Here is a 25,446-nt window from a genome sequence, read left to right as displayed (position 1 = left end):
ATCTTTTGATCTGGCTCCTGTGGCCCTAGAATTTGAGTACCTTTTTATCTCCCACCGGAATACATTGGCGTTCTCATAGAGGCATGCAGGCCTACTACCCGTGCCTGTTATGCTGCTAAATTGAAGAGATTGTTTACTATTGTCGTTCCAAACATAGTTCCCTTAGCAGTCAAAGTACAAGACAGTGTCACTTCCAAGATTTTTGTTTAGCTTTCACATTCATAAGACTACACCTAATGGCTGTAGCTGCTTACCTTCAGAATAGGCAACACGTTTCCCTATTCTGAATTCCTATCATTAAAGCCTTAATGGAAGGTCTTAAGTCATTCCTCCTCAGGTCCCACCATCCCAACATGGAATCTTCTCATTGTATTGACTGGATTGAGCCCTCCATTCGTACCCCTGCACTCCAGTTCCCTTTGGTTTCTATCCTGGAAGGTAACACATCTGAAAAACACGTAGTGATAGATTCCTTACCTTAGAATTACCCCAAGGCATCAGACTGAATCCGGAAAATTTTCATCAGCAGTACCCCTGAGCGTCGGTAGGAGTCGTCGTGCGGCTCCGCGTGTAACGTTGTCGCCGAGATGACGTCGCTGGAGCTACTTAGACGGACCACTGCGTGCTGACGCCAGCTCTTTCTTTTTCTTCGCCAGCAAGCATAGATACGGGAATAGCAAGTACCCCTAGTCCACTTTTTGACTGTTTATCAAGACCTTTTGTCTCACTTATTAGAGTCGATCAACTCCTGGTGTCATAGGGATGCCCGGCTTTAAGAACTGTGGGGACTGTCACCGCATGATGTCGGTGACTGATCTACTCACTGTGTATCTCTACTGCCCGGGGCGCTACCACGACCCCAAGTCGTGCCCCGACTGCCAGGCAATGGCGCCGAAAACTTTGCAGGAATGAATTAATGAATGTTGGATTTATAGAGCGCATGGTTACCCGGAGGCGTCCCAGCACTGTACCAGCGTTCCCGGAAAGTTTCTGTAACTCCAGCAGTTGGCTCCACACCTCAAGGTCCCAGTCCCGTGGGAGGTCGAGGGACCAGTTGCGGAGTAGTTACCATCGTTCCTGTGGATCTGAGGTTTCCCACTCTGGGTCAGGTAAGTAGAAGCATTCCAAGAAGTTGTCGAAGAAGCATAATCGCTCTTCGACTTCCCCCTCGCCTGTCGCGCCTGAATGTGCGGGTGGCGCCACTCCGGCGGCGCCTGCGACGTCGCCGCTGGCCTACCCACCCTTTTTGGGTCCGTCGGCGACTCCTGCTCAAGTGCAAGAATTTCTTGCTGCCATGGCTTGACTTTTTGCCCCGGCGGTGCGCCCACGGGCCTGACTTGGGGTCTTTCCCTTCCATCGCAAGCGGCTTCGGTGCTGGATCCCCCCTGGATCCGGGCTCGGGTCCCGGGCAACACCGGTTGACCTCATAACACTTCCACCGGTGTCGACCCCTCCTGGCACCACCTCCGCCGTCCAGTGCTACCAGCAACGTCTACCCCTGTTTCAGCCCTCAACCGGACGCAGCGCCTGACAGACGTGCTTCAGCCAGCGGCAACCTCTGCAGAAGTCTTGCTGTCTTTTAACAAGGCACTCTCTGATGTTCTTAAGGCACTTGGGCCAGGCCCAACACAGAGGCTGCTGTGGACCGGAAAATGGTCTGACGCCCTCGCCTGGATCAGGGTGACCCCCCCTTCTTTCTCTCTCAACACCCCACTCCCGTGAGCTTGGTTGTCCAAGCTTCTGCTTCCCAGAACGCGTTCCCTTCCGCACCTCCGGATAGGGAATCAAAGAAGCTGGAGCAGCTTGGCAAGAAGCTGTTTTCATCTGCCAGCTTAGGGCTGCGGTCGGTGAACACCGCATGCCTCTTGGGCCATTATTCCCACTCTGTGTGGGACACGGTTGCGCAGGTGCTGCCCAACTGTCCGGAGGAGGCCCATACAGTATTCTCCCAAGCTATAGCAGCTGGGAGAGATGCAGCTAAGTTCACCATCTGTTGTGGGCTTGATACTGCCAACTCGCTGGACAGGGTGATTTCCAAGACGGTGGCGCTTCAGCGCCACGCCTGGTTGAGAACTGGCTTTTTGGGGGATGTCCAGAACACTCTGATGGACATGCCCTTGATGGCATTCACCTTTTTGGCAATAAAGCGGGTAGTGCATTGGAGCGCTTTAAAGCCTCGCGGGCTACGGCCAAGTCCTTGGGCATGTCGGCCACTCTGCCTTCTCCGATTTCTGCTTTTCGCTCCACGGAAGAGGAGGCCCAACACGTTCATTTCAGAGCCACAGGCCTGCGCAGCAACCTCAGCGCGGACGTGGGAACCCCCGATGTGGTTCTGGGGGCCAGTGGGCGAGTCAGTCCACCTCCACCCCACAGCATCCTCTTCAAAGCCTTCCTAGTCCAACCTTTCAGGCCCATCAAAAACCAGTGGGCGGCAGAATTAGCTATAATCTACCCCACTGGCTCAACAACTCGGACAGGTGGGTGCTGCAAATAGTCCGAAGGGGCTACTCGCACCCCTTCGAGACTACCACTCCAGCCATGCCACCTCAGTACCACCGCATGTGGGGGGACCATCTTGCGCTTCTTCATCAGGAAGTCACAGCCCTCTTGGCCAAGGGGGCCATTGAGCGCGTTCCTGTGCCAGAAGTCGTCGTGGTGGTTGCTCCCACTACTTCTGGTCCCCAAGAAGAACAAGGCCTGCGTCCTATCTTGGACCTCAGGAATGTCAGCCGCTTCTCCGGAAAAAGTTCAAGATATTGACGCTACAGGTCTTGTCTGCCCTCGACCCTGGAGACTGGATGGCAGCATTGGACTTGTAGGACGCATATTTCCACATCCCCGGCCCACTGGCGTTACCTGCGGTCCACGGTAGCCCACAAGCACTTTCTGTTTACCATGCTCCCCTTTGGCCTTACCAGCGCCCCTCGGGTGTTCACAAAGGCGGTGGTTGCAGCTCATCTGCGCAGATCAGGGGTTCCCTATCTCGACGACTGGTTGTTGAAGGTGGGCTTGCCCCAGGCAGTAGTTTCCTACCTCCAGACTATGGCTGACCTCATGCATTTGCTGGGGTTCTCAATCAACGTGCCGAAGTCGCACTGGATATCCTCTCAGCAGCTCCTCTTCACCGGCGTTCTGGACTTGGTGCAGTTTCGGGTTTATCCTCCCGAGCAGCGAGTCCGGGATATTCAGGCTATGATTCCGATCTTTCAGCCTCTATCCCGGGTTTCGGTCCGGGTGACCCTCCTTATCCTGGGCCTGATGGCCTCCTGTATCCTGCTAGTGGATTATGCCAGATGGCATATGCGGGCCCTGCAGTGGGACCTGAAGTTCCAGTGGGCACAGCATCCTGTCTGATCACATCTAGATCTCGGAGGACACTGCACGTCGATTGCAGTGGTGGCTCACGAATCTTGATTGTGTCAACGGCAGATCCCTCTTCCTTCCCCAACCGGAACACAGTTGTGACAGACGCGTCCCTTCTGGGATAGGGCAACCACATGGGAGAGACTGAAATCAGAGGCCTCTGATCTGTGGCAGAGTCGGGGCTTTACATCAACCTTCTGGAGATTCGGGCAATTCCTTTTGCACTGAAGGCATTCCTTCCTTCTGTTGTGGGGAGAGTAGTGCAGGTGTTAACGGACCACATCACCACCATGTGGTACTGCAACGGGTGGGGTTGTGGGCCCTATGTCAGGAGGCTCTGGACATGGCTGGCACATCAGGATATTTTCCTGGTGGTTCAACACCTGGCAGGTTCTCTGAACGCAGGTGCATGATGGATCATGAATGGCGTCTGAACTCTGACATATGGTGCAAGGACTCGTTCGGCAGTGGGGAGAGCCTTGGTTAGAACTATTCTCCACCGAAGAGAACGCGCAATGTCAGCAGTTCTTCGCGTTGTAAATTCCAAGGCGGCACTCGCTAAGCGGCGCTTTTCGTCACGAGTAGAGTTGCGGTCCGGATCCAGCAGTCTGTGGTTCCCAGCCAGGACCCTGCGGGGCCTAGGCCCTCGACGAAGCCTGCCAAGGGGCAAACGCCCATTCGTTTTACCCTTCCTCCCAAGTCGGCGCCGAAAGCCTTCGCGCCTAAGCAGAGCGGACACTCTCAGGACATCTTGTCGCCGAAGGCTGCCTTGGTGGTGTCAAAGCTTCGGCTCCAGCCGCTCGCGGCGGAAGAACGTCGTGCGGTGCACATCGACGCCAACACGGGAAAATTGTCGCTCCTCAAGAGGAAGATTACATCGGAGCCGACCTTGGAACCTTTTAAGATTCCACTCAAGAGCAAAAAGTACTCTGCGGACTCTTCGGCTCTGATGGAACCACTGTCTCCACAAGCCCTGGAACACTCGCCGGCCCATTCCCCCGTGCCTGACGTCGACGAGGAAGAGGCCGAGTACACCTATCCTGCGTACTCGGATCCGGACGAGGAGCAGGTGCCCTGGACAGCAGGCGACGACGCAAACGACCCGCAGTCGGGGCAGGACACCCAACTTTTTGCCGCTAAGACGTCCCCGACGGAGGACTCGGCGGCATTCAATGCACTGATAGAGAGAGCTGCGGCGAACCATGACGTCGAGCTCCACTCGGATCCAGTGGATGCGGACTTTTTGGTCGACACCTTCTCAGTCGCCGAGAAGCAAGTCAAGACGCTTCCAATGCTTAAAGGAGTGCTGAAGCATGCACAGGAGGTGTTCAAGGAGCCCACCCGGGCGCGGGTGGTCAATCCTCGCATCGACAGGAAGTATAAAGCGGCGCCCACGGATCCCACTTATATTAAGGGACACTTGCCATTGGACTCCCTGGTGGTTTCCAACGCTCGAAAGAGGGCAAATTCGCAAACGACTGGTGACGCTCCTCCCCCTGACAAAGAGTCCAAAATCTTTGAGGCATCAGGCAAACGCATTGCTGCACAGGCAGCAAACATCTGGAGGATCTCTAACACTCAAGCCCTGCTTGCGCGTTATGATAGGGCCCATTATGACACATTAGAGGCCATCCTTCAACACTTGCCTGACCAGTATAAGGAGGCGGGGGAGATGCTCATTCAGGAGGGTAAACTCATTACAAATGCGTCCATCAAGTGTGCCCTAGATGTAGCTGACACTGCCTCAAGGGCCATCAATACCAGTGTTTTACTTAGACGTCATGCCTGGCTTCGTATTTCAGGGTTCAAACCCGACATACAGACCACAATATTGGGGCAGACAGTGAATCCTGACCATCTGTTCGGCCCAGAGGTGGATGCCTCCCTAGAAAAAATGAAAAAGGATACTGAAACTGCCAAATCTATGGGAGCTTTACAAAGCCAGCAGTTTCGGGGTGGTTCTTTTCGACGCTCCAACTCAAGAGGCACCTCAAGGGGCCAGGCATCCCAATCCTCGCAATACTATAAGAGTGGCTCCCAGTCCTCGTATAACAACAACAAGGGCCGGGGTGGCTACAGAGGCAACAATATCAAGGGCAGGGGACGTGGAAACAATACATCCAGGTCCACCACCACCAACAAGCAGTGACGTCTTGTCACTTCCCCCCGATCATACGACACCTGTCGGGGGGAGACTCCAACAGTTCCTGCCGGCGTGGAGATCCATCACCACGGACAGGTGGGTGAGGTCTCTTATCCAGTACGGGTACTGTCTAGAACTTACATCTATTCCACCAGACATACCGCCAAGAAGCCGTGCTATGTCCGACGAGCACTTGACCTTGTTGCAGCAAGAAGTTCTGGTCATGCTGCAAAAAGGGGCTATAGAGCTCGTTCCATTGCAGGAACGGGGAACGGGGGTTTACTCCCTGTATTTCCTAATCCCCAAGAAGGACGGATCACTCAGGCCGATCCTGGACCTCAGGCCGCTGAACTGGTACATCAACTCGGAGCACTTCCATATGCTCACATTGCAGCAGGTGCTTCCCCTGCTTCATCAGGGGGACTTCCTAGCGACGCTGGATCTGAAGGATGCCTATTTTCATATTCCCCTGCATCCTTCCCACAGAAGGTTTCTCAGATTCAAGATTTTAGACCAGCACTACCAGTTCAGGGTCCTGCCGTTCGGGGTCACCACGGCACCAAGAGTTTTTACAAAATGCCTAGCGACGGTGGCGGCGCATCTCCGTCGCCAGCACGTCCATGTCTTTCCATACCTGGACGATTGGCTTATTCAGGCAAAGACGGAACAGCAGTGCGTAGACCACGTGTCACGCACCATTCACCTCCTGCACGATCTGGGATTCTCTCTGAACTACCCAAAGTCCCATCTCCAGCCCGCCCACGTGCGACAGTATCTGGGCGCGACTATCAACACTCTGGCAGCCACTGCGCAGCCAAATTCAGTGAGAATCGCCAGTATCCAGGCGCTGATCCAACGATTCAGACCCCAACACTCGCTTCCAGCGAGGGTGTTCATGCAGTTGATAGGCATGATGGCCTCCTGCATCTCCATTGTCCCGCACGCGAGACTACATATGCGTCCGCTTCAGGAGTGCCTTGCACGTCAGTGGACTCAGGCTCATGGGCGACTGACAGACCTAGTGTTGGTGAGCGGTCGGGCATACAACTCTCTGCATTGGTGGAATCCACAAAACCTTTGCAAGGGCCGACCATTCCAGGAGCCTGTCCCACAGATCATCCTGACGACGGACGCCTCTCTCCAGGGATGGGGAGCGCATGTTCTCCACTACACTGTGCAGGGACTGTGGACACTTCAGCAAAGGAAGATGCACATCAATGTGTTGGAACTGATGGCAATCTTCATGGCCCTAAAGGCGTTCAAAGTACATCTGTGCAACAAGGTCGTGTTGATCCGGACGGACAACATGACGGCCATGTACTACATCCAGAAGCAGGGAGGTACACACTCTCCACAGCTGTCTCACCTGGCTCAGAGCATGTGGAAGTGGGCCATTCAGAGGAACATCTTCCTCATGGCAGAGCATCTCCCGGGCAAGGACAATCAAATGGCAGATCTGCTCAGCAGGCACAGCCATCAGATGCACGAGTGGGAGATACATCCATCAGTACTCCAACCGTACTTCCAAAGGTGGGGTCATCCAGAGATAGACCTGTTCGCCACAAAGGAGAACGCAAAATGCCAAAGCTTCGCCGCCAGGTTCCCACACCCCCAATCACAGGGCAATGCGATGTGGATGAACTGGTCAGGCAGATTTGCGTACGCTTTTCCACCAGCACCTCTGATACCGCTGGTGGCACGCAAGCTCAGGCAACACTCGATGACGCTCATCCTGGTTGCTCCAACGTGGGCTCGCCAACCATGGTACACCACGTTTCTGGAACTCTCCGTGGTACCGCATCAGAGGCTTCATCTCACTCCCAGCCTTCTGACGCAGAGCCATGGCGACATTCAGCACCCAGATCCGCAACAGCTCAACCTGGCGATCTGGCTCCTGAAGTCCTAGAGTTTGGCTACCTCAATCTTCCCCCCGATTGTATGGACATCATTCGGGAGGCAAGGAAGCCCACTACGAGAGCTTGTTATGCGGCTAAATGGAAGAGGTTTGTCATCTACTGTGCGAACCACAGCATTGACCCGCTAGATGCTTCCATTCAGAACATCATATGTTACCTCCTTCACCTGTATCGATGTAATCTAGCGTACTCTTCCATCCGCATTCACCTGTCTGCCATGGCAGCATACCTCCAAAATAGGCAGCACCTGTCACTCTTTAAGGTCCCTGCTATCAAGGCCTTTCTGGAAGGACTCAAGAGGGTCATTCCACCAAGGACCCCACCAGCTCCAGAATGGAACCTCAATGTGGTTCTTACAAGGCTGATGGGTCCTCCCTTTGAGCCACTGCACTCTTGTGAGCTCCAGTTCTTGACTTGGAAGGTTGCGTTCCTAGTAGCAATTACATCGCTGCGGAGAGTGAGCGAGCTGCAGGCGCTCACTATCCAAGAACCTTTCTTCCAAATACATGCTAACAGGGTGGTGCTCCGCACTAACCCTAAATTCTTACCCAAAGTAGTCTCACAGTTCCACATGAACCAGACAATTGAATTGCCAGTGTTTTTCCAAAACCCAGAGACGCTGGCGGAGCGCATGCTCCACACTCTTGATGTGAAAAGGGCCTTGATGTATTATGTGGACAGGACAAAGGATTTCCGCAAAACCAAACAACTCTTTGTTGCTTTTGCCACACAACACAAGGGAAATGCAATATCCAAAGCGGGTATTGCTAGATGGATAGTCAAGTGCATTCAGATCTGTTATGCTAAAGCTAAGCGCACTCTTACTATCCCGCCAAGGGCCCACTCCACTAGGAAGTTGGGGGCCTCTATGGCCTTCCTAGGTAACATTCCCTTAGAAGACATCTGTAGAGCAGCCACATGGTCTACCACACATACCTTCACTAAGCACTACTGTGTAGACGTGCATTCCAGACAGCAGGCAGCTGTTGGTCAGGCTGTTCTAAAAACGCTTTTTCAAACTGCTGCAGCTGGCACGGGCGGCCGCCGTTAATGGAGGGACTGCTATGTATTCTATGCACAGATATGAATTCAGCAGCCCACATGCCTCGAACTGCAAATGCTACTTACCAGTATGCATCTGTTCTTGGCATGTAGGGCTGCTGATATTCATATCGCCCACCCTCCTCCCCGGCGCCTGTAGCAGCTGCAGTATTCATTCATATACACATATGCTCATAGCATGGTCATCACTCACTTTCTTCACTCCATCTCTGCCAATGGCTAAAAACAATCTGGGGATGGAGGCGATGCCCATGCGCACTGTAGTCCAGGGGAGGAGCCACCTATCTCGTGATACTTCGAAGACTCTTCCAGGACAACAATGTGCAATCATCCGGACCCAACACTAGGTGGCGGACTATGCACAGATATGAATATCAGCAGCCCTACATGCCAAGAACAGATGCATACTGGTAAGTAGCATTTGCAATCCCAAGCTACTCAGCATGATTATTGCTCCCCCGATCCAACTGTCTCTTTGGGAGGATCTTGTGTTGCAGCAACAGGGACTGTCCTCCACCCGAACCTGTCCAGCCTCCACCACCTTGCGTGGAGATTGAGCGGCGGCAGTTGAGTTCTTTTGACCTGCCTCCTGAAGTTTGTGATGTAATCTTGGCAGCCAGGCATCACTCCACTAAGACTGTATATGCCTGCAGGTAGAATAAGTTTGTGGCATGGTGCACAGCAAAGGCTGTAGAACCCCTTTCTGCTCCTCTTTCAGAAGTACTTCTATTCCTCCTTTCTTTGGCTCAGCAGGGCTCTGCTCTGGGCACTATCAAGGGCTTTCTCTCAGCCATTTCAGCTTTTTTACGGCTTCCATATCAGTCTTCCCTTTTCAAGTCCCCTTTTGTAAGTATGTTCTTAAAATGCATTCTCCAGTATTAGGGGTGTCTTTCATAGATTCACATGCTTGAATAATTCCCCGTTGTCTAAGTGGGAGTCCCACGGTACATAAAATAGTAGTAAGAAACATAAAAACATAAAGTACATACATATATACATATATAGATATATACAAAAGTAAATAGATATCAAAATATATCTAAAAGAAATAAAACCTTAAAGTACCATAGAACAACATTAGCCCATAGAAAGCATTGAGGGAGAGTTCTCTTTAGTAACATATCCATGTCATTATAGTAGTCCACATTCCAGCCAATCCGGCTGTAACACCCTCTGGAACCTTCTCCTCAGAAGCTCAAGCCCTCAGATTTTCTACTGCACGTCATGTGAAGGAAGTCTCCCTGAGCTCTGCTCAGTTTCTTCATTCTACAAACCATCTAATCTTCTACAACAGGTCTTCTACAAAACTCTTTATTCCGGCTGTAGGAGAGTAGGGTCTGCAATCCTATGATCACCCAGATTTTTTGCTTTTGTTTCACTGGTTTACGACTTTCTCTGGCTGTGGGCCTGCCAATCAGACCCACAGCCTGGCTGTTCTCTCTCTAAATTGCAACATGTACCCTAGGTGCATTTACCAATTGGTACTGGGCCACCTTATCAGACCCTGTAACTCAGGGCATAGGTGTACCCAGGGCCTAGCAGGGGCTGAAGCATGTATTATGCCACCCCTGGCTGGCCTCCTAAATTTGACACAACTGGCTGCATGACAGCTGGGGCAAAGCCGTGTAATCACCCTTTGCTGTAGATATAGTATACCTATATCTAACCCTAAAAATGGACACACAGATTCCTATCAGTCACTCCTATGGCAGGCCTTAACAATCCTGAAGGCAGAGTGCTTGGAATCGTGTGAGATGGTGCTCTGGCATGAGCTGAGCCTGTCTGCAGCTTGCGGAACCAAGTCCTAATAGCTGTTCCATGATATCGCATACCATATACTCTTAAGTGCATTATAATCCTCGCGGTTAAATGCTATCTTTGGTATTGCTTTATCAAAACATGTCGAGTAAGGTGTCATACGAATTGGAATACTAACCCCTCGCCAATTCTGGCGATGGGGTTAGCATTCCACCCTTCTAGAGGGACACGACCTGTATGTAACTGTGAACCCCGGTTAAAGTTAAACGAAGCCTCAGCTCCACAAAATGGATGCTGCCACCACAGACACGAGTCTGACCTCCTGCTGCTGGGAGTCCTTCCAGCGAGGAGAGCTTGGACAAAGGGTTTCCTGTCCGGGGCGGTGCTAGCACCATCCCAGACAGGGTTTTGTGTATCCTGGGTAGGCAGGGCTTTACAGGAAGGTGACTGCTGAGTGGCACCCCGGTGCTCACTACGCATAGGCCGGTCAGAACCAGTTCCAGGGGCACACCAGCCCCTGGCCTGGGGAAAGTCCGGCATGGGAGAGGGGTGTAACCACCCCCCTCCTAGTCCCACCCATAGGCAGGACCTAGTCACCGGGTCAGCCCCTTTTCTTAGTATAAAGATAGGAGCGGGCCCCCTGTTCAAATTAGATCATCTTTGGAATCAAGACACGACTTTCTGCAAAAGTACTTCAAGATTTCTTCTTCAAGATTCTCCCTTGTGACTAAGGAGTAGTCACCCTGCATCCGCAGGCACCATCTTAAGAACACTGCGGTCTGCTGCAAGTCCTTCCTCAGGAATCCGACGACACAGCTCGACGAGACCCGGCTTCCCTGGCACCTCTGACCTCTACTCACCTCTACAGCCAAGCTGAGAACCGTGAGTGCGACGAGACCTTGAGGAACCGACTATCGCCAAGACTGCACGACTTCTTTACAGCAAGCCCGCCGAGTAACCCTCTGGTGAGTGCTTTGGGGTCCGAGAAGCCCCGACCCTGAGCAGCTCCAGCACCGAAGTCCAGCCTCCCAGCATCTCCACGATCTGCGTGGGGCCCTTCTGCTTTTTGCTGCTCACCGCGTTGTTTGGCTACTAGCCGGCTGGCTTGTGGCCTTCTTAACGACGCCCAACGACATCACTGCTGCTGGTTTGGTTGCTCCAGACTGGCCCTTGCTTCCTTCCAAAAGAGAAGCACCCCGGACCCTCCTGGTCCACTCCAGACGCCATTTTAGGTCCACCGCGTGGGCTTGAATTTGCCAAGGCTTTGTTGCCCAATCCTGGGTCCAGCGACGCCGACAGCTTCATCCATCGTGGGACAGCTCGCTCCTCCATCCTGGTCGCCGACAACGCCTCCTGGTCCGTGAGATCTGCAGAGCACAGCGTCACCCACTCACCTAGTCGAGGTGACTACCATCCGGTGCCCTCCTGGTGCCCCCTGACTACTGGCTAGTAGTCACGAACTTGGTCCCCTCTGCTTTCAGGTGTCATCCCTCTTCAAGATCCAGGCTTGGATCACTTCGAACTCTCTTCACTGGTCGCCTGCCAGCATCTTTCTTCCAGGCTCCTGGTCCGTCTACGAGGATTCCCGACGTCTTTTGAGACCTATGCAGCTGCAGCCCCTGGGCTAGGTAACTTCGGCATTTCGGTGCCCCAGCATAGCCTCACTATCCAAGGGTCAGAATCCACTTTCGTTTTCCTCCTACCAGGCGGGTTCGCCCGAGAACGCTAACTTTGTCTTTACTAGCTACCATAGACTTTGTCCCGCATCACGCGTGAGAGTGCACACTCTGCACCCGAGTCCCCTGGGTCTCCTAGAAGTAATCTAACGATTCTATAGTCAAGTCCTAGCGATTCCAAAGCCTATTAGTACTGTACTTACCTGCTAGTAATTTCGCATTCCACTTTCAGAGTATATGGTTTTCCGTGCCCCTCGGGCATTTGTATATACTGTGCTAACTTAAGTATTTTCGTAAGTTTTGTTTTGTGCTTAGTACCCTGTCCTCATAAAGAGTACAGGGCTGTTGTGATTTTAATAAATACACTGTTTATTTTCATAACACTTGTGTGGTGTCCTTTCACTTGGTGTTCAAGGGGTATATGTGTGGTATAACAGCTGGCTTAACACGCCCTCTCGAGTCTTTAGCCTTAGACTGCTCGTATCCACGCTACTAGGATAGCTGGTCTATAAGGTTGACTTACAACCAATCATCAATAAGGGTTGTCTGGACTGATACATAGTGTTCACTAGAAAAGTGAGCACTGCATATCAGGCCAACTTCTCACACCGGCCTTGTTCTGCCTGTGGAAAACTTCGCCTTTTCGGAGGACCCTCATAAAAAAGGCATCTACTGCTCGTACCTGGACCATGAGGTGAGGAGTTGCAAGTTTTGCAGAACTTTTTCTTCAAAGACCCTAAAGTATAGAGAGGCCCGTCTCCTCCTGTGGCTACAGAGGTTGAAGACTTCAGACAACCCCGTGTCTGATATAGGGTGTCTTCCTGCCATCCTAAGACCTCTCTGAAGCGTGGTTCAGAGACTGAGCTTCTTTCTCCCTTTCTTAAAAAGAAGCTTGTGGACGCTCCCAAGTCAGTCTCCCCACGGGATCTGCTGGCCTCTACGCGTACGGGACCTAATTCCCTGGCGCCGCAGTCCTCTCTGTGCCCTCGTCCTCCAAAACGAGTGCCAGCTCGTCGACGACAAGATCCGTCAAGTTGTACCTACTTCGACCTGCTCTGTCGACAAAGGCGACGACGTCTGCATTGTCGACGGTGCACCAAGAAGTAAGGCCTATATCTTCCATTGTGAAGATCTGGTCGACGGCGAAGAAATCTGGCTCGTCGACTACCTTATCTAAGCGTCACTCGTCGACTAAGGCTTCGTCGATGCGTCACTCGTTGATGCTACCACCTTCGTCGACGGTAGTCTCGTCGACGTCTAGTACCTAGTCTACGGCTCCATCAATGCTGAAGACCTCGTCGACGACAATAACATCGCTGCCGCAGACTACAAAGGCCTCTACTTTGTCGATGGCATCCGCTTCTTCGTCGACTCCTAGGACATCATTGACGAATCCCTCGATGACTACTTCGACGACTAGCTCGTCGATGGGATCGTCGACGGAGCAATATTCTCTGGCATCTGCAACCACCTTTACAGTGGTGACAGCTACTACTGTTAAACGTCCGGCACCACTGGTTCTGAGTCCTATTCAACATGGGTCAGGTCCCCCTGCTCAACTCTTTGCGTCTGCAGAGGAGGAATCTTCTGATGGCTCTTACGCTGATGACGCCTTTCGTCCTGCAAGTAGCCTGTCGGAGCTACATATAAAGTATGAAGACTAGGATGATGATGATGATAATGAGGGGGTCGCACATCTCAGTTTGAGACGACCAGCAGGATGTTGACCACGAACTTCCTATGGCACAGCTACCAATGACTTTACAATCGTCGTTTCCCACCTTCTTCACAGGCCTCTCCAACTCCTCCTCCTCCAACACAGGAATCGCTCCAAGTTGCAAAGGCATGATCAGGCGTTCCTCAGGACCCTGGTATTGATGGCAATATTCAGAATGATACAGACCAGTATGATGCTGTCCTAGCAGATTGGGACAACTAAAATGCCCAGACTCAGTCTCCTCCTTCTGCTTCTACTCTGGCCCCCCCCGTGGACATTGGGGGTTTCCACCTTTTTAATGAGAGCCGCAAAGCGTTTCCACTTGCCTATGGTCGTCAAACAGGGCTGTTTTCTTTGATTTCAAGAATCAACCTTTAAAGCAAGTGCATACCATTCCAATCATTGATTTCGTTTGGAAGGAGGGACTCAAACTCAGGGAACGTCCTGACTCAATCCCGGCCGTGCTTCCACGCCTCAACAAAAAGTATAAGGCGCAAGAAGATTCACCTGCCTGCCTTGTGTCTCAACCTAAGCCAGTCTCAGTGATTACTCAAGCTGCCCAAAAGAGGTCACGTAATCCGGCTTCTCCTTTAACATCCCGGCCGTATCAGGAAGGTCGCCGCCTGGATACCATTGGCAAAAAAATCACCACAATGGCTGCAACTATGGTCAGGGCGGCAAATACGACCGTCAGATGTGGTCAGAGATCGCAGCTTTGGTCGACCGAATTCCTGAATTCTCCAGGGCAGAGGCACAAAAGATCGTGCAAGAGGGCAAGAAAATATCATCAAATTATAGACTGAGCTATAGATATTTCACCAACAAGTTTCAGACAGCTGGCAGGTGCTGCAGTCTTAAGAAGGCAGGGCTTGCTTAAAGCTACGTCTTTTCGACCTGAGGTGCAAGCTAAGGTACTTGATTTGCCTTTCGATTGAGTCCCTCTTCCGCAAGCACGTGGATGACTCCTTAGAGTCCATCAAGAAAGATAGACACTTCTCGCGCCCTGGGATCTCTCCAGTACCGGAAGCCGCCATTTCGTGGAGCACGTGGCAGGGGCACGTCCTCCAATTTTCGAGGCTCCTCCCAGTACCGCTCCTATGGTGAAAACAAGCAGCGCTACTCCAACCAAAATCAGAATAGGCAGTCTGATTCCAGGCCTTGAAAGAGAAAATCCACCTATAGAGGAGGTACCACCTCTAAAAAAAACAATGACTTTCTAAAGACCAAGTCTTATCCTGCTCTGAAGATTGGAGGTCGAATCTCCCAAAACTTTTACAATTGGTTGAAAAGAACTTCAGATCGTTGGGTCTTGGATGTCCTCTCAAAAGGCCACGCTCTCGAATTTCTCAAGTTTCCTCCCAACAGCCCTCCCTCTTGTCCCCCTCCAGCACACTTGAAGGAACTGTTTGCACAAGTTGCAGTTATGCTCCAAAAAGGGGCAGTCAAAGTGGTTCCTCGATTACAAGGGACGGGCTTTTATTCCCGCTTTTTTCTTATCAGGAAGAAATCGGGAGAGTGGCGCCCGATTTTAGACCTCCGAGCCCTCAACAAGTTCATAAAGTCCCAAACATTTCGAATGCTGACCTTGCTGGAAATCTTACAGTTCCTGAATCCCGAGGAGTTCCTCTCCACAATCGACCTCCAAGACGCATACTTTCATGTGCCAATCCATCAAAGACACAGGCAGTATCTCAGTTTCAAAGTAGGATCGAAACACTACCAATTCAAGGTTCTGCCTTTCGGCCTTCGTTCCGCGCCAAGGGTCTTCACAAAGATCATGGCTCCAGTTGCGGCTTATCTATGCCTACAGGGCATACAAATCTACCCTTATTTAGATGACTGCTTGATAAAGTCCCCAACCTTTCTCGCAGCAGAACAACACACTCAGACTTGCCTGTCAGTTTTCCAAGACTTGGGTCTTTCCATCAACCACGAGAAATCTCATGTCTGTCCAGCACAACAAAGAGTCTTTCTAGGAGCATTAATAGACACACATCTAGCAAAGGTGTTTGATTTGCAGGAGCGCCCAGATCGCATTGCCAAACTGGTGGCTCTTCTACGTTCAAAGTCTGTTTCTCTCCGAATGTTAAAATCCTTTCTGGGCATGACCTCGTCCTTCATACCGCTGATTCCCCATTTGCAGGTTACACATGCGAGTCCTCCAAGAAGAATTGGACAAACAATGGCGGCAAGTCTCGGGGACATTCAATGAGTCTTGCTGACCCCTCGCATCCAGGGCGCATGGAAATGGTGGCCTCACCTTCCAAACATTGCAACAGGGCGTCTGTTTCAGATAACAGCCCTTACCTTTACGACGGACACTTCCTTAGAGGGTTGGGGTGCGCACCTCGAAGGGTTGTCAGTCAAAGGCAAATGGACGGCAGACCAGCGCAAGTGGCACATCAATCGTCTGGAACTCTTGGCTATCTTTCTCGCCCTGAAATCTTTCCATCTGCTGGTGGAAGGAGAGTCGCTGTTGGTACGTACGGACACCACCAGTATGCACTACCTCAACAAGCAAGGCGGTACGAGATCTCTTCTGCTCTCCAGACAGGCACAACAGATCTGGGACTGGGCAATACAACATAGAGTCCGGTTAACTGCAGTTGACGTACCGGGCCTCTGCAACGCCCTTTCAGACTCTCTCAGCAGATCGGCCACAGACAATCCGAGTGGGAACTCCATCAGCCAACTCTGGAGTATGTATTTCGCCTGTGGGGCAAGCCGTAGCTGGATCGGTTTGCAACTCCACTCAACCGCAAATGCCTACGCTACGCAAGTTGGCAGCCCCACAGAGGGTCGAGCGGGAATGCATTTTCGATCAACTGGTCCAAAAAAATTGGTATACTCTATTCCGCCGATCCCTCTTATACCTCGCCTTCTGCACAGAATGAGACTTCAACCATGTCATCTTGTTGATTGCGCCCAGGTGGCCGCGTCGACCATGGTTCACGGATCTTCTTCTTTTTTCTCAGTGCATCCGATCCCTCTTCGTCCCCTGCCGCACCTTCTCACCATGAAACACGGGCAGATATGCCATCCAGACCCTGCATCTCTCCAGATTCACACTTGGAACCTGAGCACCACAAGTTTGCGAATCTAAATATTGATCCGGACTGCAGAGAGGTCCTTGCTCACGCACAGGCTTTCTCCACCACCAAAACCTATACATTAAAATGGAAGCGTTTTTTTGTTTGGTGCCACTCGGAAAACATTGATCCTATGCTCGCTACTCCTGAGCAAATCTTTCCATTCTTCATCCTTTTGACAAAGTCGTCACTTTCACATTCCACTCAAGGTTTTCCTGGCTGCACTTTCATGCTTTGTGCATGATGGTTCCACGTCTCTGTATTCCTCACGGATCATTCGCCAATTCTTTAAAGGTCTGCTCCTGATGTTTCCACCTACCCTGCGTCCCCCACCTTCTTGGCGTCTGAATCTGGTCTTGGCCCAGTTTCTTAAGCCTCCATTTGAACCTATCTACTCAGCAGATTTGAAATTCCTCACTTGGAAGGTTTCCCTCCTCCTCGCACTCACGTCCTCCAGGCGAGTGAGTGACATGCAAGCTTTTACAAACCAGCCTCCGTTTGTTCAGTTTTTCAAGGACTACGTACAAACCCTAAGTTTATACCCAAGGTGCCTTTGGACTTCCACCTTAACGAACCTGTCATACTCAAAACCTTTTTTCCTAACCCTCAGTCTCCTGCTGACTGTACTCTTAATTCCCTGGACTCGAAACAATGCCTCAAACTCTACATCCAACGCACTGCTGCCTTTCAAAGGTCAGACCAGCTCTTTGTGGCTTATGGACGGATTCGCAAAGGACATCCAATCACTAAACAGACCATCACTCTTTGGATTTCTTCTGCCATATCCTACTGCCATCAATGGGCTGGCAAGCCTCTTTCTGCTCCGGTGCGAGCACACTCGACAAGAGCAGTAGCATCCTCTACTGCCCTATATGCTGGAGTGCTTCCACATCAGATCTGCAGGGCGGCAACGTGGTCCAGCAGGCACACGTTCAGGAGGCACTATTGTCTGGAGACAGCTAATGCAGCGGATACTGCTGTGGGTCAAGCGATGCTGCGAAATCTCTTCTAATAAAGGTAAGCCTCTGTTGCTTCCCGCCTCCTGTCATAAAAGGTTTTCTTGTGCATTCATGTACATGTTGCAAATGTGTATTGATATGGTTGCTCTTTATTTTTGCCTTTTATGGCTCGTATTATGGTTTGATGCTTTCTATTCTTATTCAAGCATGTGAATCTATGAAATACACCCCTAATGCTGGAGAAGAACAATAGTTACTTGTAAACTGTGGTTCTCCAGTATTGGTGTCTTTCATAGATTCACATGCGACCCACCCTTCCTCCCCTCAGAGGCTCTCTTCTCCTCCTGCACTCTTTGGTCACTGTTGTGCTACGAAAAAATCTGAGGGCTTGAGCTTCTGAGAAGGTTCTAAAGGGTGTTACAGCCCGATTGGCTGGAATGTGGACTATTATAATGACATGGTTATGTTACTAAAGTGAACTCTCCCTCAATGCTTTCTTTGCGCTAATGTTGTTCTATGGTACTTTAAGGTTTTATTTCTTTTAGATATCTATTTATATACTTATGTGTATATCTATCTATATATGTATATATGTTTCTTACTATTTTATGTACCGTGGGACTTCGACGATGGGGAATTATTCAAGCATGTGAATCTATGAAAGACACCAATACTGGAGAACCACAGTTTACAGGTAAGTAACTATTGTTATTACTCTTCTTTTCCCCCCTGTTCCTTTTGTAATGCCTCAGTGGGACTTGAACCTGGTTCTGACATATTTGACGTGTGCTCCTTTTGAGCCACTTCACAATTGCCCTCTTAGTCTCCTCACTCTAAAGACTGCTTTCCTGGTTGCCACACCTCTGCCAGAAGAGTGAGTGAGCTCCAGGCTCTTTCTTATAAACCTCCTTTTCTCTCTTTCCATCCGGACAAAGTTGTTCTAAGGATTCGTCCATATTTTCTGCCAAAGGTTGTCACTGCTTTTCACATCGGGCAGACAATCACTTTGCACACTTCTTCTGCCTCCACATTCCTCGAAAGAGTAAGAGGGGCTCCACCGTCTAGACCCAAATTTAGTACTTTTTACTTTACTATTTGCATGGACATCTCTCTATACTGCACTTCAATTCACATTTCATCCTCTCATGCCATGTGGGAAAAAAATCTAATAATGGACTTGATGACCAAGCGCTTTACGAGCAAGATGTTTCGCCGCAATACATAGTGACTCAAGACTTTCTTAGAAGAAAAAAATAACTTGCACAATTCGGAGCCCATAACAAGATGGCAAGATTATGCACTGCATGTGAATCTACAGCACTGCATGCCACGAGCAGATGATTACTGGGTAAGTAGCATTTCCCTCCTTTATCTGCAAATAAGGAAGGAGCCGAGGGGAAATTCCGTTTGAAATCAGTGAGACCCTTTCTTTTCTCTGCTGCCAGATAGTCTCCAACTGTTGAAAGAAGGGTCCCTGGAAAGTGAGGTCCTTTTCTGTTTACTCAGTGGGGGCTGTCCGTGTAGAAGAGGTCGGCAAAATGCTGATGAATGGCTAGTAACAATGAGACTTGTACCTTTGTTTGGTAATGTCATTCCTTTTCTTGTCCTGCAGGAAGACTAGTATCCCATTCTACACCCATCCGCTGGTGGAGGGGGCAGGATCCTACAGGACAAACCAGGAAGTCTGGTCCATCTGGTCGGAGTTTCTTCACTTGGTTCTCGGATCACAGCTTCCCTGCAGCAGATCGAATTGCTGAGGTAGATATGTTTCTGAACTCAATTTCTGCTCCACCGCCTTTCTTTCCAGGTCTGTTCTGTTCCTTCACAATGTTCTTCATATTTGTTTCCAAGCATTTTGATTCAGCAGAGTGTGGCTCTTTGATTGCTGTATGAGCATATCCGTGTACCGATCCTCCAGAAGAGACCCTCGCTAGACGCACGGACATTACAAGTTACTCATCACATTGGATGAATGTCCTAGTCCTCTTTCAGTGTCTCGCCATTGATGATCAGCGCTGATTAGTCCCTCCCCCCGATGTGTGGTGGATCCCGTAGCACTTCTTCCACTTTAACATTTGTGTTGAATCTTAGCCTAACTGGGGATAGGCCAGAATATGTTATATAGTGCAGAATTGTTTTTAGCCTATATAGCAGCATGTGTTGCAAATTCCATCCATTTCAAAAATTAAAATGTACTCCAAATACAGAAAAGTCTCTTGCAAATTATGACAAACATCTGCCGAATCTTTTCCATTGGCTCTTTCCTTTATTTTTTAGGGATGGGCTTCCTATTCTCTTCAGTGCTTATGACCAATAATGAGGATCCCCTGTAGGAGAAGGACTATTTACTCACCTATGGACCTGGTTCTTCTTCAGGGGAATCTTCATTGTCTTAAGCAACCCTTCCTGCTCCTCAGAAAAGGCAAATGGAATTAAAATCAGTTCTAACATAATCAGTCAACTTTGTAAAAAGACTGGCTTAGTTGCCACCTGCAAGGCATGATGGGATACTGGTGGAGTAGCATGGGTTCCTCAGCCTATTAGGCTAACTTATCTAATGTCTCAAGTTTGTGAAAAATGTTTATATGTACTTTGTTAACAAAGGAAAAAAGTTCTGGGACCCTGCGCATGGGTGGGATAATTCAGTGCTTATGACAATAATGAAGATTCAACTAAGATTAAAGGTAGTTATGATTTCTTTCATGAACAATTTACATTCAGGCAGAAGCTTGATGGTGAATGTATGGATACAGCCTTGTGACCCTTCTGCAGTTGATGACAGCTCAATTATTTATCTTCTTCTAGGATAATGTATGGGGTGCGATGAATAAATGAATTTAGATTAACGGTCTCCTGATTCAAGGTTCTCTAAGTCAGTGGCGTCTTTCATGGGGAATCGTAAAAAGTTAAATAGTTTTTACCCCAGTATTGGAACTTTCATAGATTCCCATGCTTTGTATCATTCCCCGTCGTCGGAATGGGAGTCTCGGTAACAAAAATACCATAGCTGTAGGTACAAAAGACATAGGAAAAAGGCCTTGGCCTCATTCCCTTTTGTAGCATATCACCCTCATTGTGTAAAAGAGACCAAACTTTGGCATCAGCCAATCAGAAGTGCCTCACCCCTTAGAACCTTCCTGAAAGAACCTCAGAGCCTCAAATTTTCTACTGCACATTGTGCTTAGGGAGTCTCCTGTGAGCTCTGCTCAACTTCTACTTTTCTAAGGATTTACTTTGGATATTTTCTTCAGAATCTTTTAGATTCTCTTCAGGATTACTGACTACCTTCCAGGATGAGTAAAATGGAGAAGAAAAACCTTTTCAAGCCTTGTTCCACCTGTGGCAAGAAAAGGCTTTTTGTGGAGGATAGGCACAAGGACTGCATCTATTGCCTCTATCCTGACCACCAAGCTGCTGACTGTAAGATCTGTCGCACCTTCTCAACCAAGACCCTCCGGGACCGTGAGGGTAGACTCTTGACATGGCTCCAGAAGCTGAAGTCCAGAAAAGATACTGTGTCTAGTGACCGTGAGGATGCAGCGTCGATGTCTTCATCAAGGTCAGTGACGAGGGGTAGGGGTTCTCCTTCCCCTTCTATGGAAAGACCTTCTAAGGCCTCTAAAAAGACCCCCAGTGAGTCTGAGAGCCAGGGTCCCAGCAAATCTCCTCACAGAAGTGAAAAGGAGAAAGTGGGTCCTGTGACTCCTTCAAAAGGTGAGAAGACTTCCACAGCCTTCAAAAAACCTTCTGAGGAGCTCTAAATCCTCGACTAAGTTGACGACAGAGGTTCCGTCGATGAAAAAATCTGATTCGACATGGTTATCGTCGACTGGCGTCGACGAGAGTTTTGTCGACGAAGGTACCGTCTACGGCAGGTTTGTCAGCGTTGACGGAGAAGGCGCCGACGACGAAGATTTTGACGATGGTGCCGACGACAGTCTCATCGACGACGCTGACAATGACGACTGCTGGTGTGCCCAGTTTCCTCCGACTACTTCGACCCCGATCTCGTTGACGCATGTACAACCGTCGACTATATTATCCTCTGAGAAAAGGATTACCATTTCTGTGACGAGAATCACGCCGGAGATGACTTCTCCGAGGAGTGTATCCCCCCTTCTGCCAACTATGCTATTGAAGGAAGGAGAGTCGGAGGATGACGACCAGGACGCTTTCAGTTATGCCAATAGTCCCTCCCAACTTCTGGTCAAGTGCCAGGAGACGGACTCTGAGGGTGAATACATCCAAGAGGAGAGTGGTTATCATCAGATGGCCCAGTCGCAACATCATTCGGGCCAGGATATGGTGACGGTGCCATCTTCATTTCTCCAAGATTTGCATAACATGCTGCAAGACTATAAATCTAGGGCGAATAGGCCACTTCATGTCCCGGCAGCATCAGCTACACCGGCAGTATTTTCGCCCTCACCAGTAACACCATCTTTAGAGGCTCAAGTTTCACCTCCGCCTCAGACATCCTTCCTACAAGATTCTTCCGGGCTGCAAGACGTCCATGATTCCTCGGATGAGGACCAGCAGTCAGATCATGACTCTGCTCCGAATACTGACTATGATGAATAGGTCATTGAGAATCCTGCTTCACCAGTCCCAGAACCAGCTGATTCCCCGCCAGCAGACATCGGGGGTTTTCATCAGTTGATGGAGAGAGCGACGGGCAGATTCAAATTGGCCATGCCTAAGGTTACCAGTGATTGTTTTCTATACGATTTCAAGGAGCCTTTAAGAAAATCGACAAGGTCCATCCCTATTGTGGATAATTTGTGGAAAGAGGGCCTTAAGGCCATGAAGAACTCGGCGACGGTGGTCCCTGTGCCACTGCGTCTGGACAAGAAATATAAGGCACCTGATGGGGGTCCTGCAGCCTTGACAGGTCATCCAAGACCAGATTCTGTAATCTCGCAGGCTGCAGAGAGAAAATCCTGTAACCCCCTCTTCTCCCTTAACAGCTCCACCGGACAAAGAAGGGTGGAGATTGGACAATGTGGGGAAGAGGTTCTCTTCCATGACGAGTTTACTAGTAAGGGCCGCTAATGCTCTGGCGATCTTGGGGAGATATGACCGCCAGCTTTGGTGCGATATCGCCCCGTACATTGACCAGCTGCCTCCGGAGTCTACATCTGAGGCAAAGAAGATCCTGCAGGAGGGAGAAGCGACTTCAATGGAAATCATTGATTGTGCAATGGATATTGCAACCACTTTGTTTCGATCCCTAGCTGGGGCGGCAGTCCGCCGCCAAGGATGGCTCAAAGCAACTTGGTTCCGGCCTGAGATCCAGAACAAGGTCCTTGATCTGCCTTTTGATGGTGAGGCATTGTTTGGGAAAGTCATCGATGATACCCTTCAAGAAATTAAGGATACGGAGACTGCCAGGTCCTTAGGGACCCTTCAATACTGCAAGTCTCCCTTTAAAGGAGGCAGAGGTGGTACCTATAGAGGGTCCTACACACAACAGCGCTACTCCTCCGCGGGCTCGGGTTCCCAACAATACCGGCAGCCCTATCAACAGCGTCAGGGCCAGTCGACGAAATACTCCAGACCTTACAACAAGGGAAAACAGGCTGGACGAGGACGGACTCGTCCAAGCGCCAATATCGGCCTCCTGGCTCTTCCTACTGGACCCTGCTTCAAGTAATCATCAGTTGGAGGCAGGGTCACCAAATACCTTCAGAACTGGTCCAAAATAACATCGGACCGTTGGGTGCTCAACATCATTCGGAAAGGGCATACTTTGGAATTCACGCAAGTCCCTCCACCCAAGCCCCCGGCAGCCATTCCATCGAAACACCAGCGTCTCCTGCGGCTCGAAGTCCAACAAATGCTCCGGAAGGGAGCGATGGAGCCGGTTCCCTCAAACCAAAGGGGACAGGGATTTTATTCTAGGTTCTTCCTGGTGAGAAAAACGCAAGAAAAATGGCGCCCCATTTTAGACCTCAGGGAGCGAAACGCCTATCTCATCTCCCTTTCTTTCCGGATGGTCTCTCTCCAGGACATCTTGAAACTCATCAATCCGGGAGATTTTCATGGCCACGCTCGATCTCGAGGATGCGTATTTCCATGTTCCGATTCACCCAGCACACAAAAGGTTTCTGAGATTCACAGTAGACAACAGCCATTTTCAATTTAGGGTTTTACCCTTTGGACTCCGCTCAGCCCCGAGAATTTTTACAAAGGTGCTGGCGTCAGTAGCAGCTTTCCTGCGAAGGAACCATTTCCAAGTCTTCCCCTACCTGGACGACTGGTTGCTGAAGGCTCCGTCCAGGGAGGCAGCGCTAGAGGCTGTTCAAGCTTGTACGAATCTGTTCCAGAATCTAGGCCTCACTCTGAACAACGAGAAGTCCTCTCTGGTCCCGTCAAAGGCTCGCTTCCTGGGGGCCCTCTTGGGTTCAAACCTCTCGAGCCTTCCCTACTCTGGAAAGGAGGGAAAAATTACAGACCTTGGCTCGGAACTTACGGGCAAGAAGGTGTCTTTCTGTATGCCGATACAAATCCCTACTGGGGGTGATTTCATCGTGCATTCCACTGATTCCCCATTGCAGACTCAAAATGTGTCCTCTGCAGGAAGAACTGGACAATCAGTGGCAACAGGTCCACGGTTCATTCGAGGACATAGTCACTCCGAGGATGAAAGACGCGACCTTGAGTTTGAGTTTAAAATATTTCTTAAGCGCGGGATACACCTGATGGTTTCTTGGCGCTATGAGGTACTGGGGTCCTGAGGGATAGGAAGGGCGGAAAGACAGGGAAGGAGGTTATGGGGAGAAGGCTTGTGTGAAAAGGAAAGTCTTCAGTGCCTTACGGAAAAGAGTGTACTGGACACCGGACCTAAGGTGAGCCGGGAGTGAATTCCAAAATGCAGGTGCAAGTGTAGAGAATTTGGAACCTCCCCATTTTTTCCGTTTGAATCGAGGAACTACGAGCAGTTGTTGGGCAGATGAACGTAGCTCCCTAGACGGGGCATAGGATTGGATTTCTGAGGAGATGAAAGCAGGAGCTGAGCCGGAACGGGCATTGAAGGTAATGCAACCCAGTTCAAACAGGGCACGTTCACGAATGGTGAGCCAGTGTAGGCACTTGAGGAGGGGAGTGACGTAATGGGATTTGGAGAGGTTGAATACAAGGCGGGCCGCCTGGTTCTGGACTAGTTGAAGTCGTCGCACGCTGTAGGCGGGCATGCTACAGTAAAGGGCGTTGCCGTAGTCCAGGCGGGAGATAACCATCGCCAGTACTATGAGTTTTAGGGCCGAAAATGAAAAAAAACTGGAGACTGTGCGGATGGTGCGGAGAGAAAGAAAAGCCAAAGACACCACCGAGCTGACTTTGGAGTGAAGGGAGAGTTGATCATTCAATTTGAAACCAAGTGTTTTTACAGAGGGAGACTGAGTGGGGGGAGGACCTAGGGAGGGGGGCCAAAAGAGAAAAGACCAAGGACTGGAGGGACCACCTGTCAACACCAACTCCGTTTTGTCGGGGTTTAATTTCAGGTGGTTGAAATTCATACAGTCCTGGATGAACGTCATGGTAGCCTGAAAATTGGACATGGACTCCGGGGATGCGGATAAAGAAAAAATAAGCTGGAGGTCATCCGCATAGTTGTAGACGGAGACCTCCTGCTGTTGAAGGGCAAGAATAAGAGGGGCAATATACAAATTAAATAGCAGGGGAGAGAGAGACTAGCCCTGTGGGACCCCACATTGGACCGCACGGAAGTCCGCCGAGAAATCGCCCAAGCGCACCGCCTGGGT

At 50.3% G+C, this 25,446-nt stretch overlaps 1 protein-coding gene across 1 annotated transcript in view; it reads left to right on the top strand.

The window, feature by feature from the left end:
- Positions 1 to 25,446, top strand: part of LOC147684282 (testis-specific Y-encoded-like protein 4) — a 184,704-nt gene that overhangs the window by 88,700 nt on the left and 70,558 nt on the right. Inside the window, exon 4 of the mRNA XM_086940149.1 lies at positions 19,296 to 19,441. Within this exon, the coding sequence (XP_086796275.1) occupies positions 19,296 to 19,441 (146 nt within the window). The remainder of the gene's footprint in view (positions 1 to 19,295; positions 19,442 to 25,446) is intronic.

This window comes from Lissotriton vulgaris, chromosome 10 (assembly GCF_964263255.1).
Source record: "Lissotriton vulgaris chromosome 10, aLisVul1.2, whole genome shotgun sequence".
Classification (NCBI taxonomy): domain Eukaryota; kingdom Metazoa; phylum Chordata; class Amphibia; order Caudata; family Salamandridae; genus Lissotriton; species Lissotriton vulgaris.
Note: the sequence above shows the minus strand (reverse complement) of the source record. Positions and strands in the feature narration are given on the sequence as shown.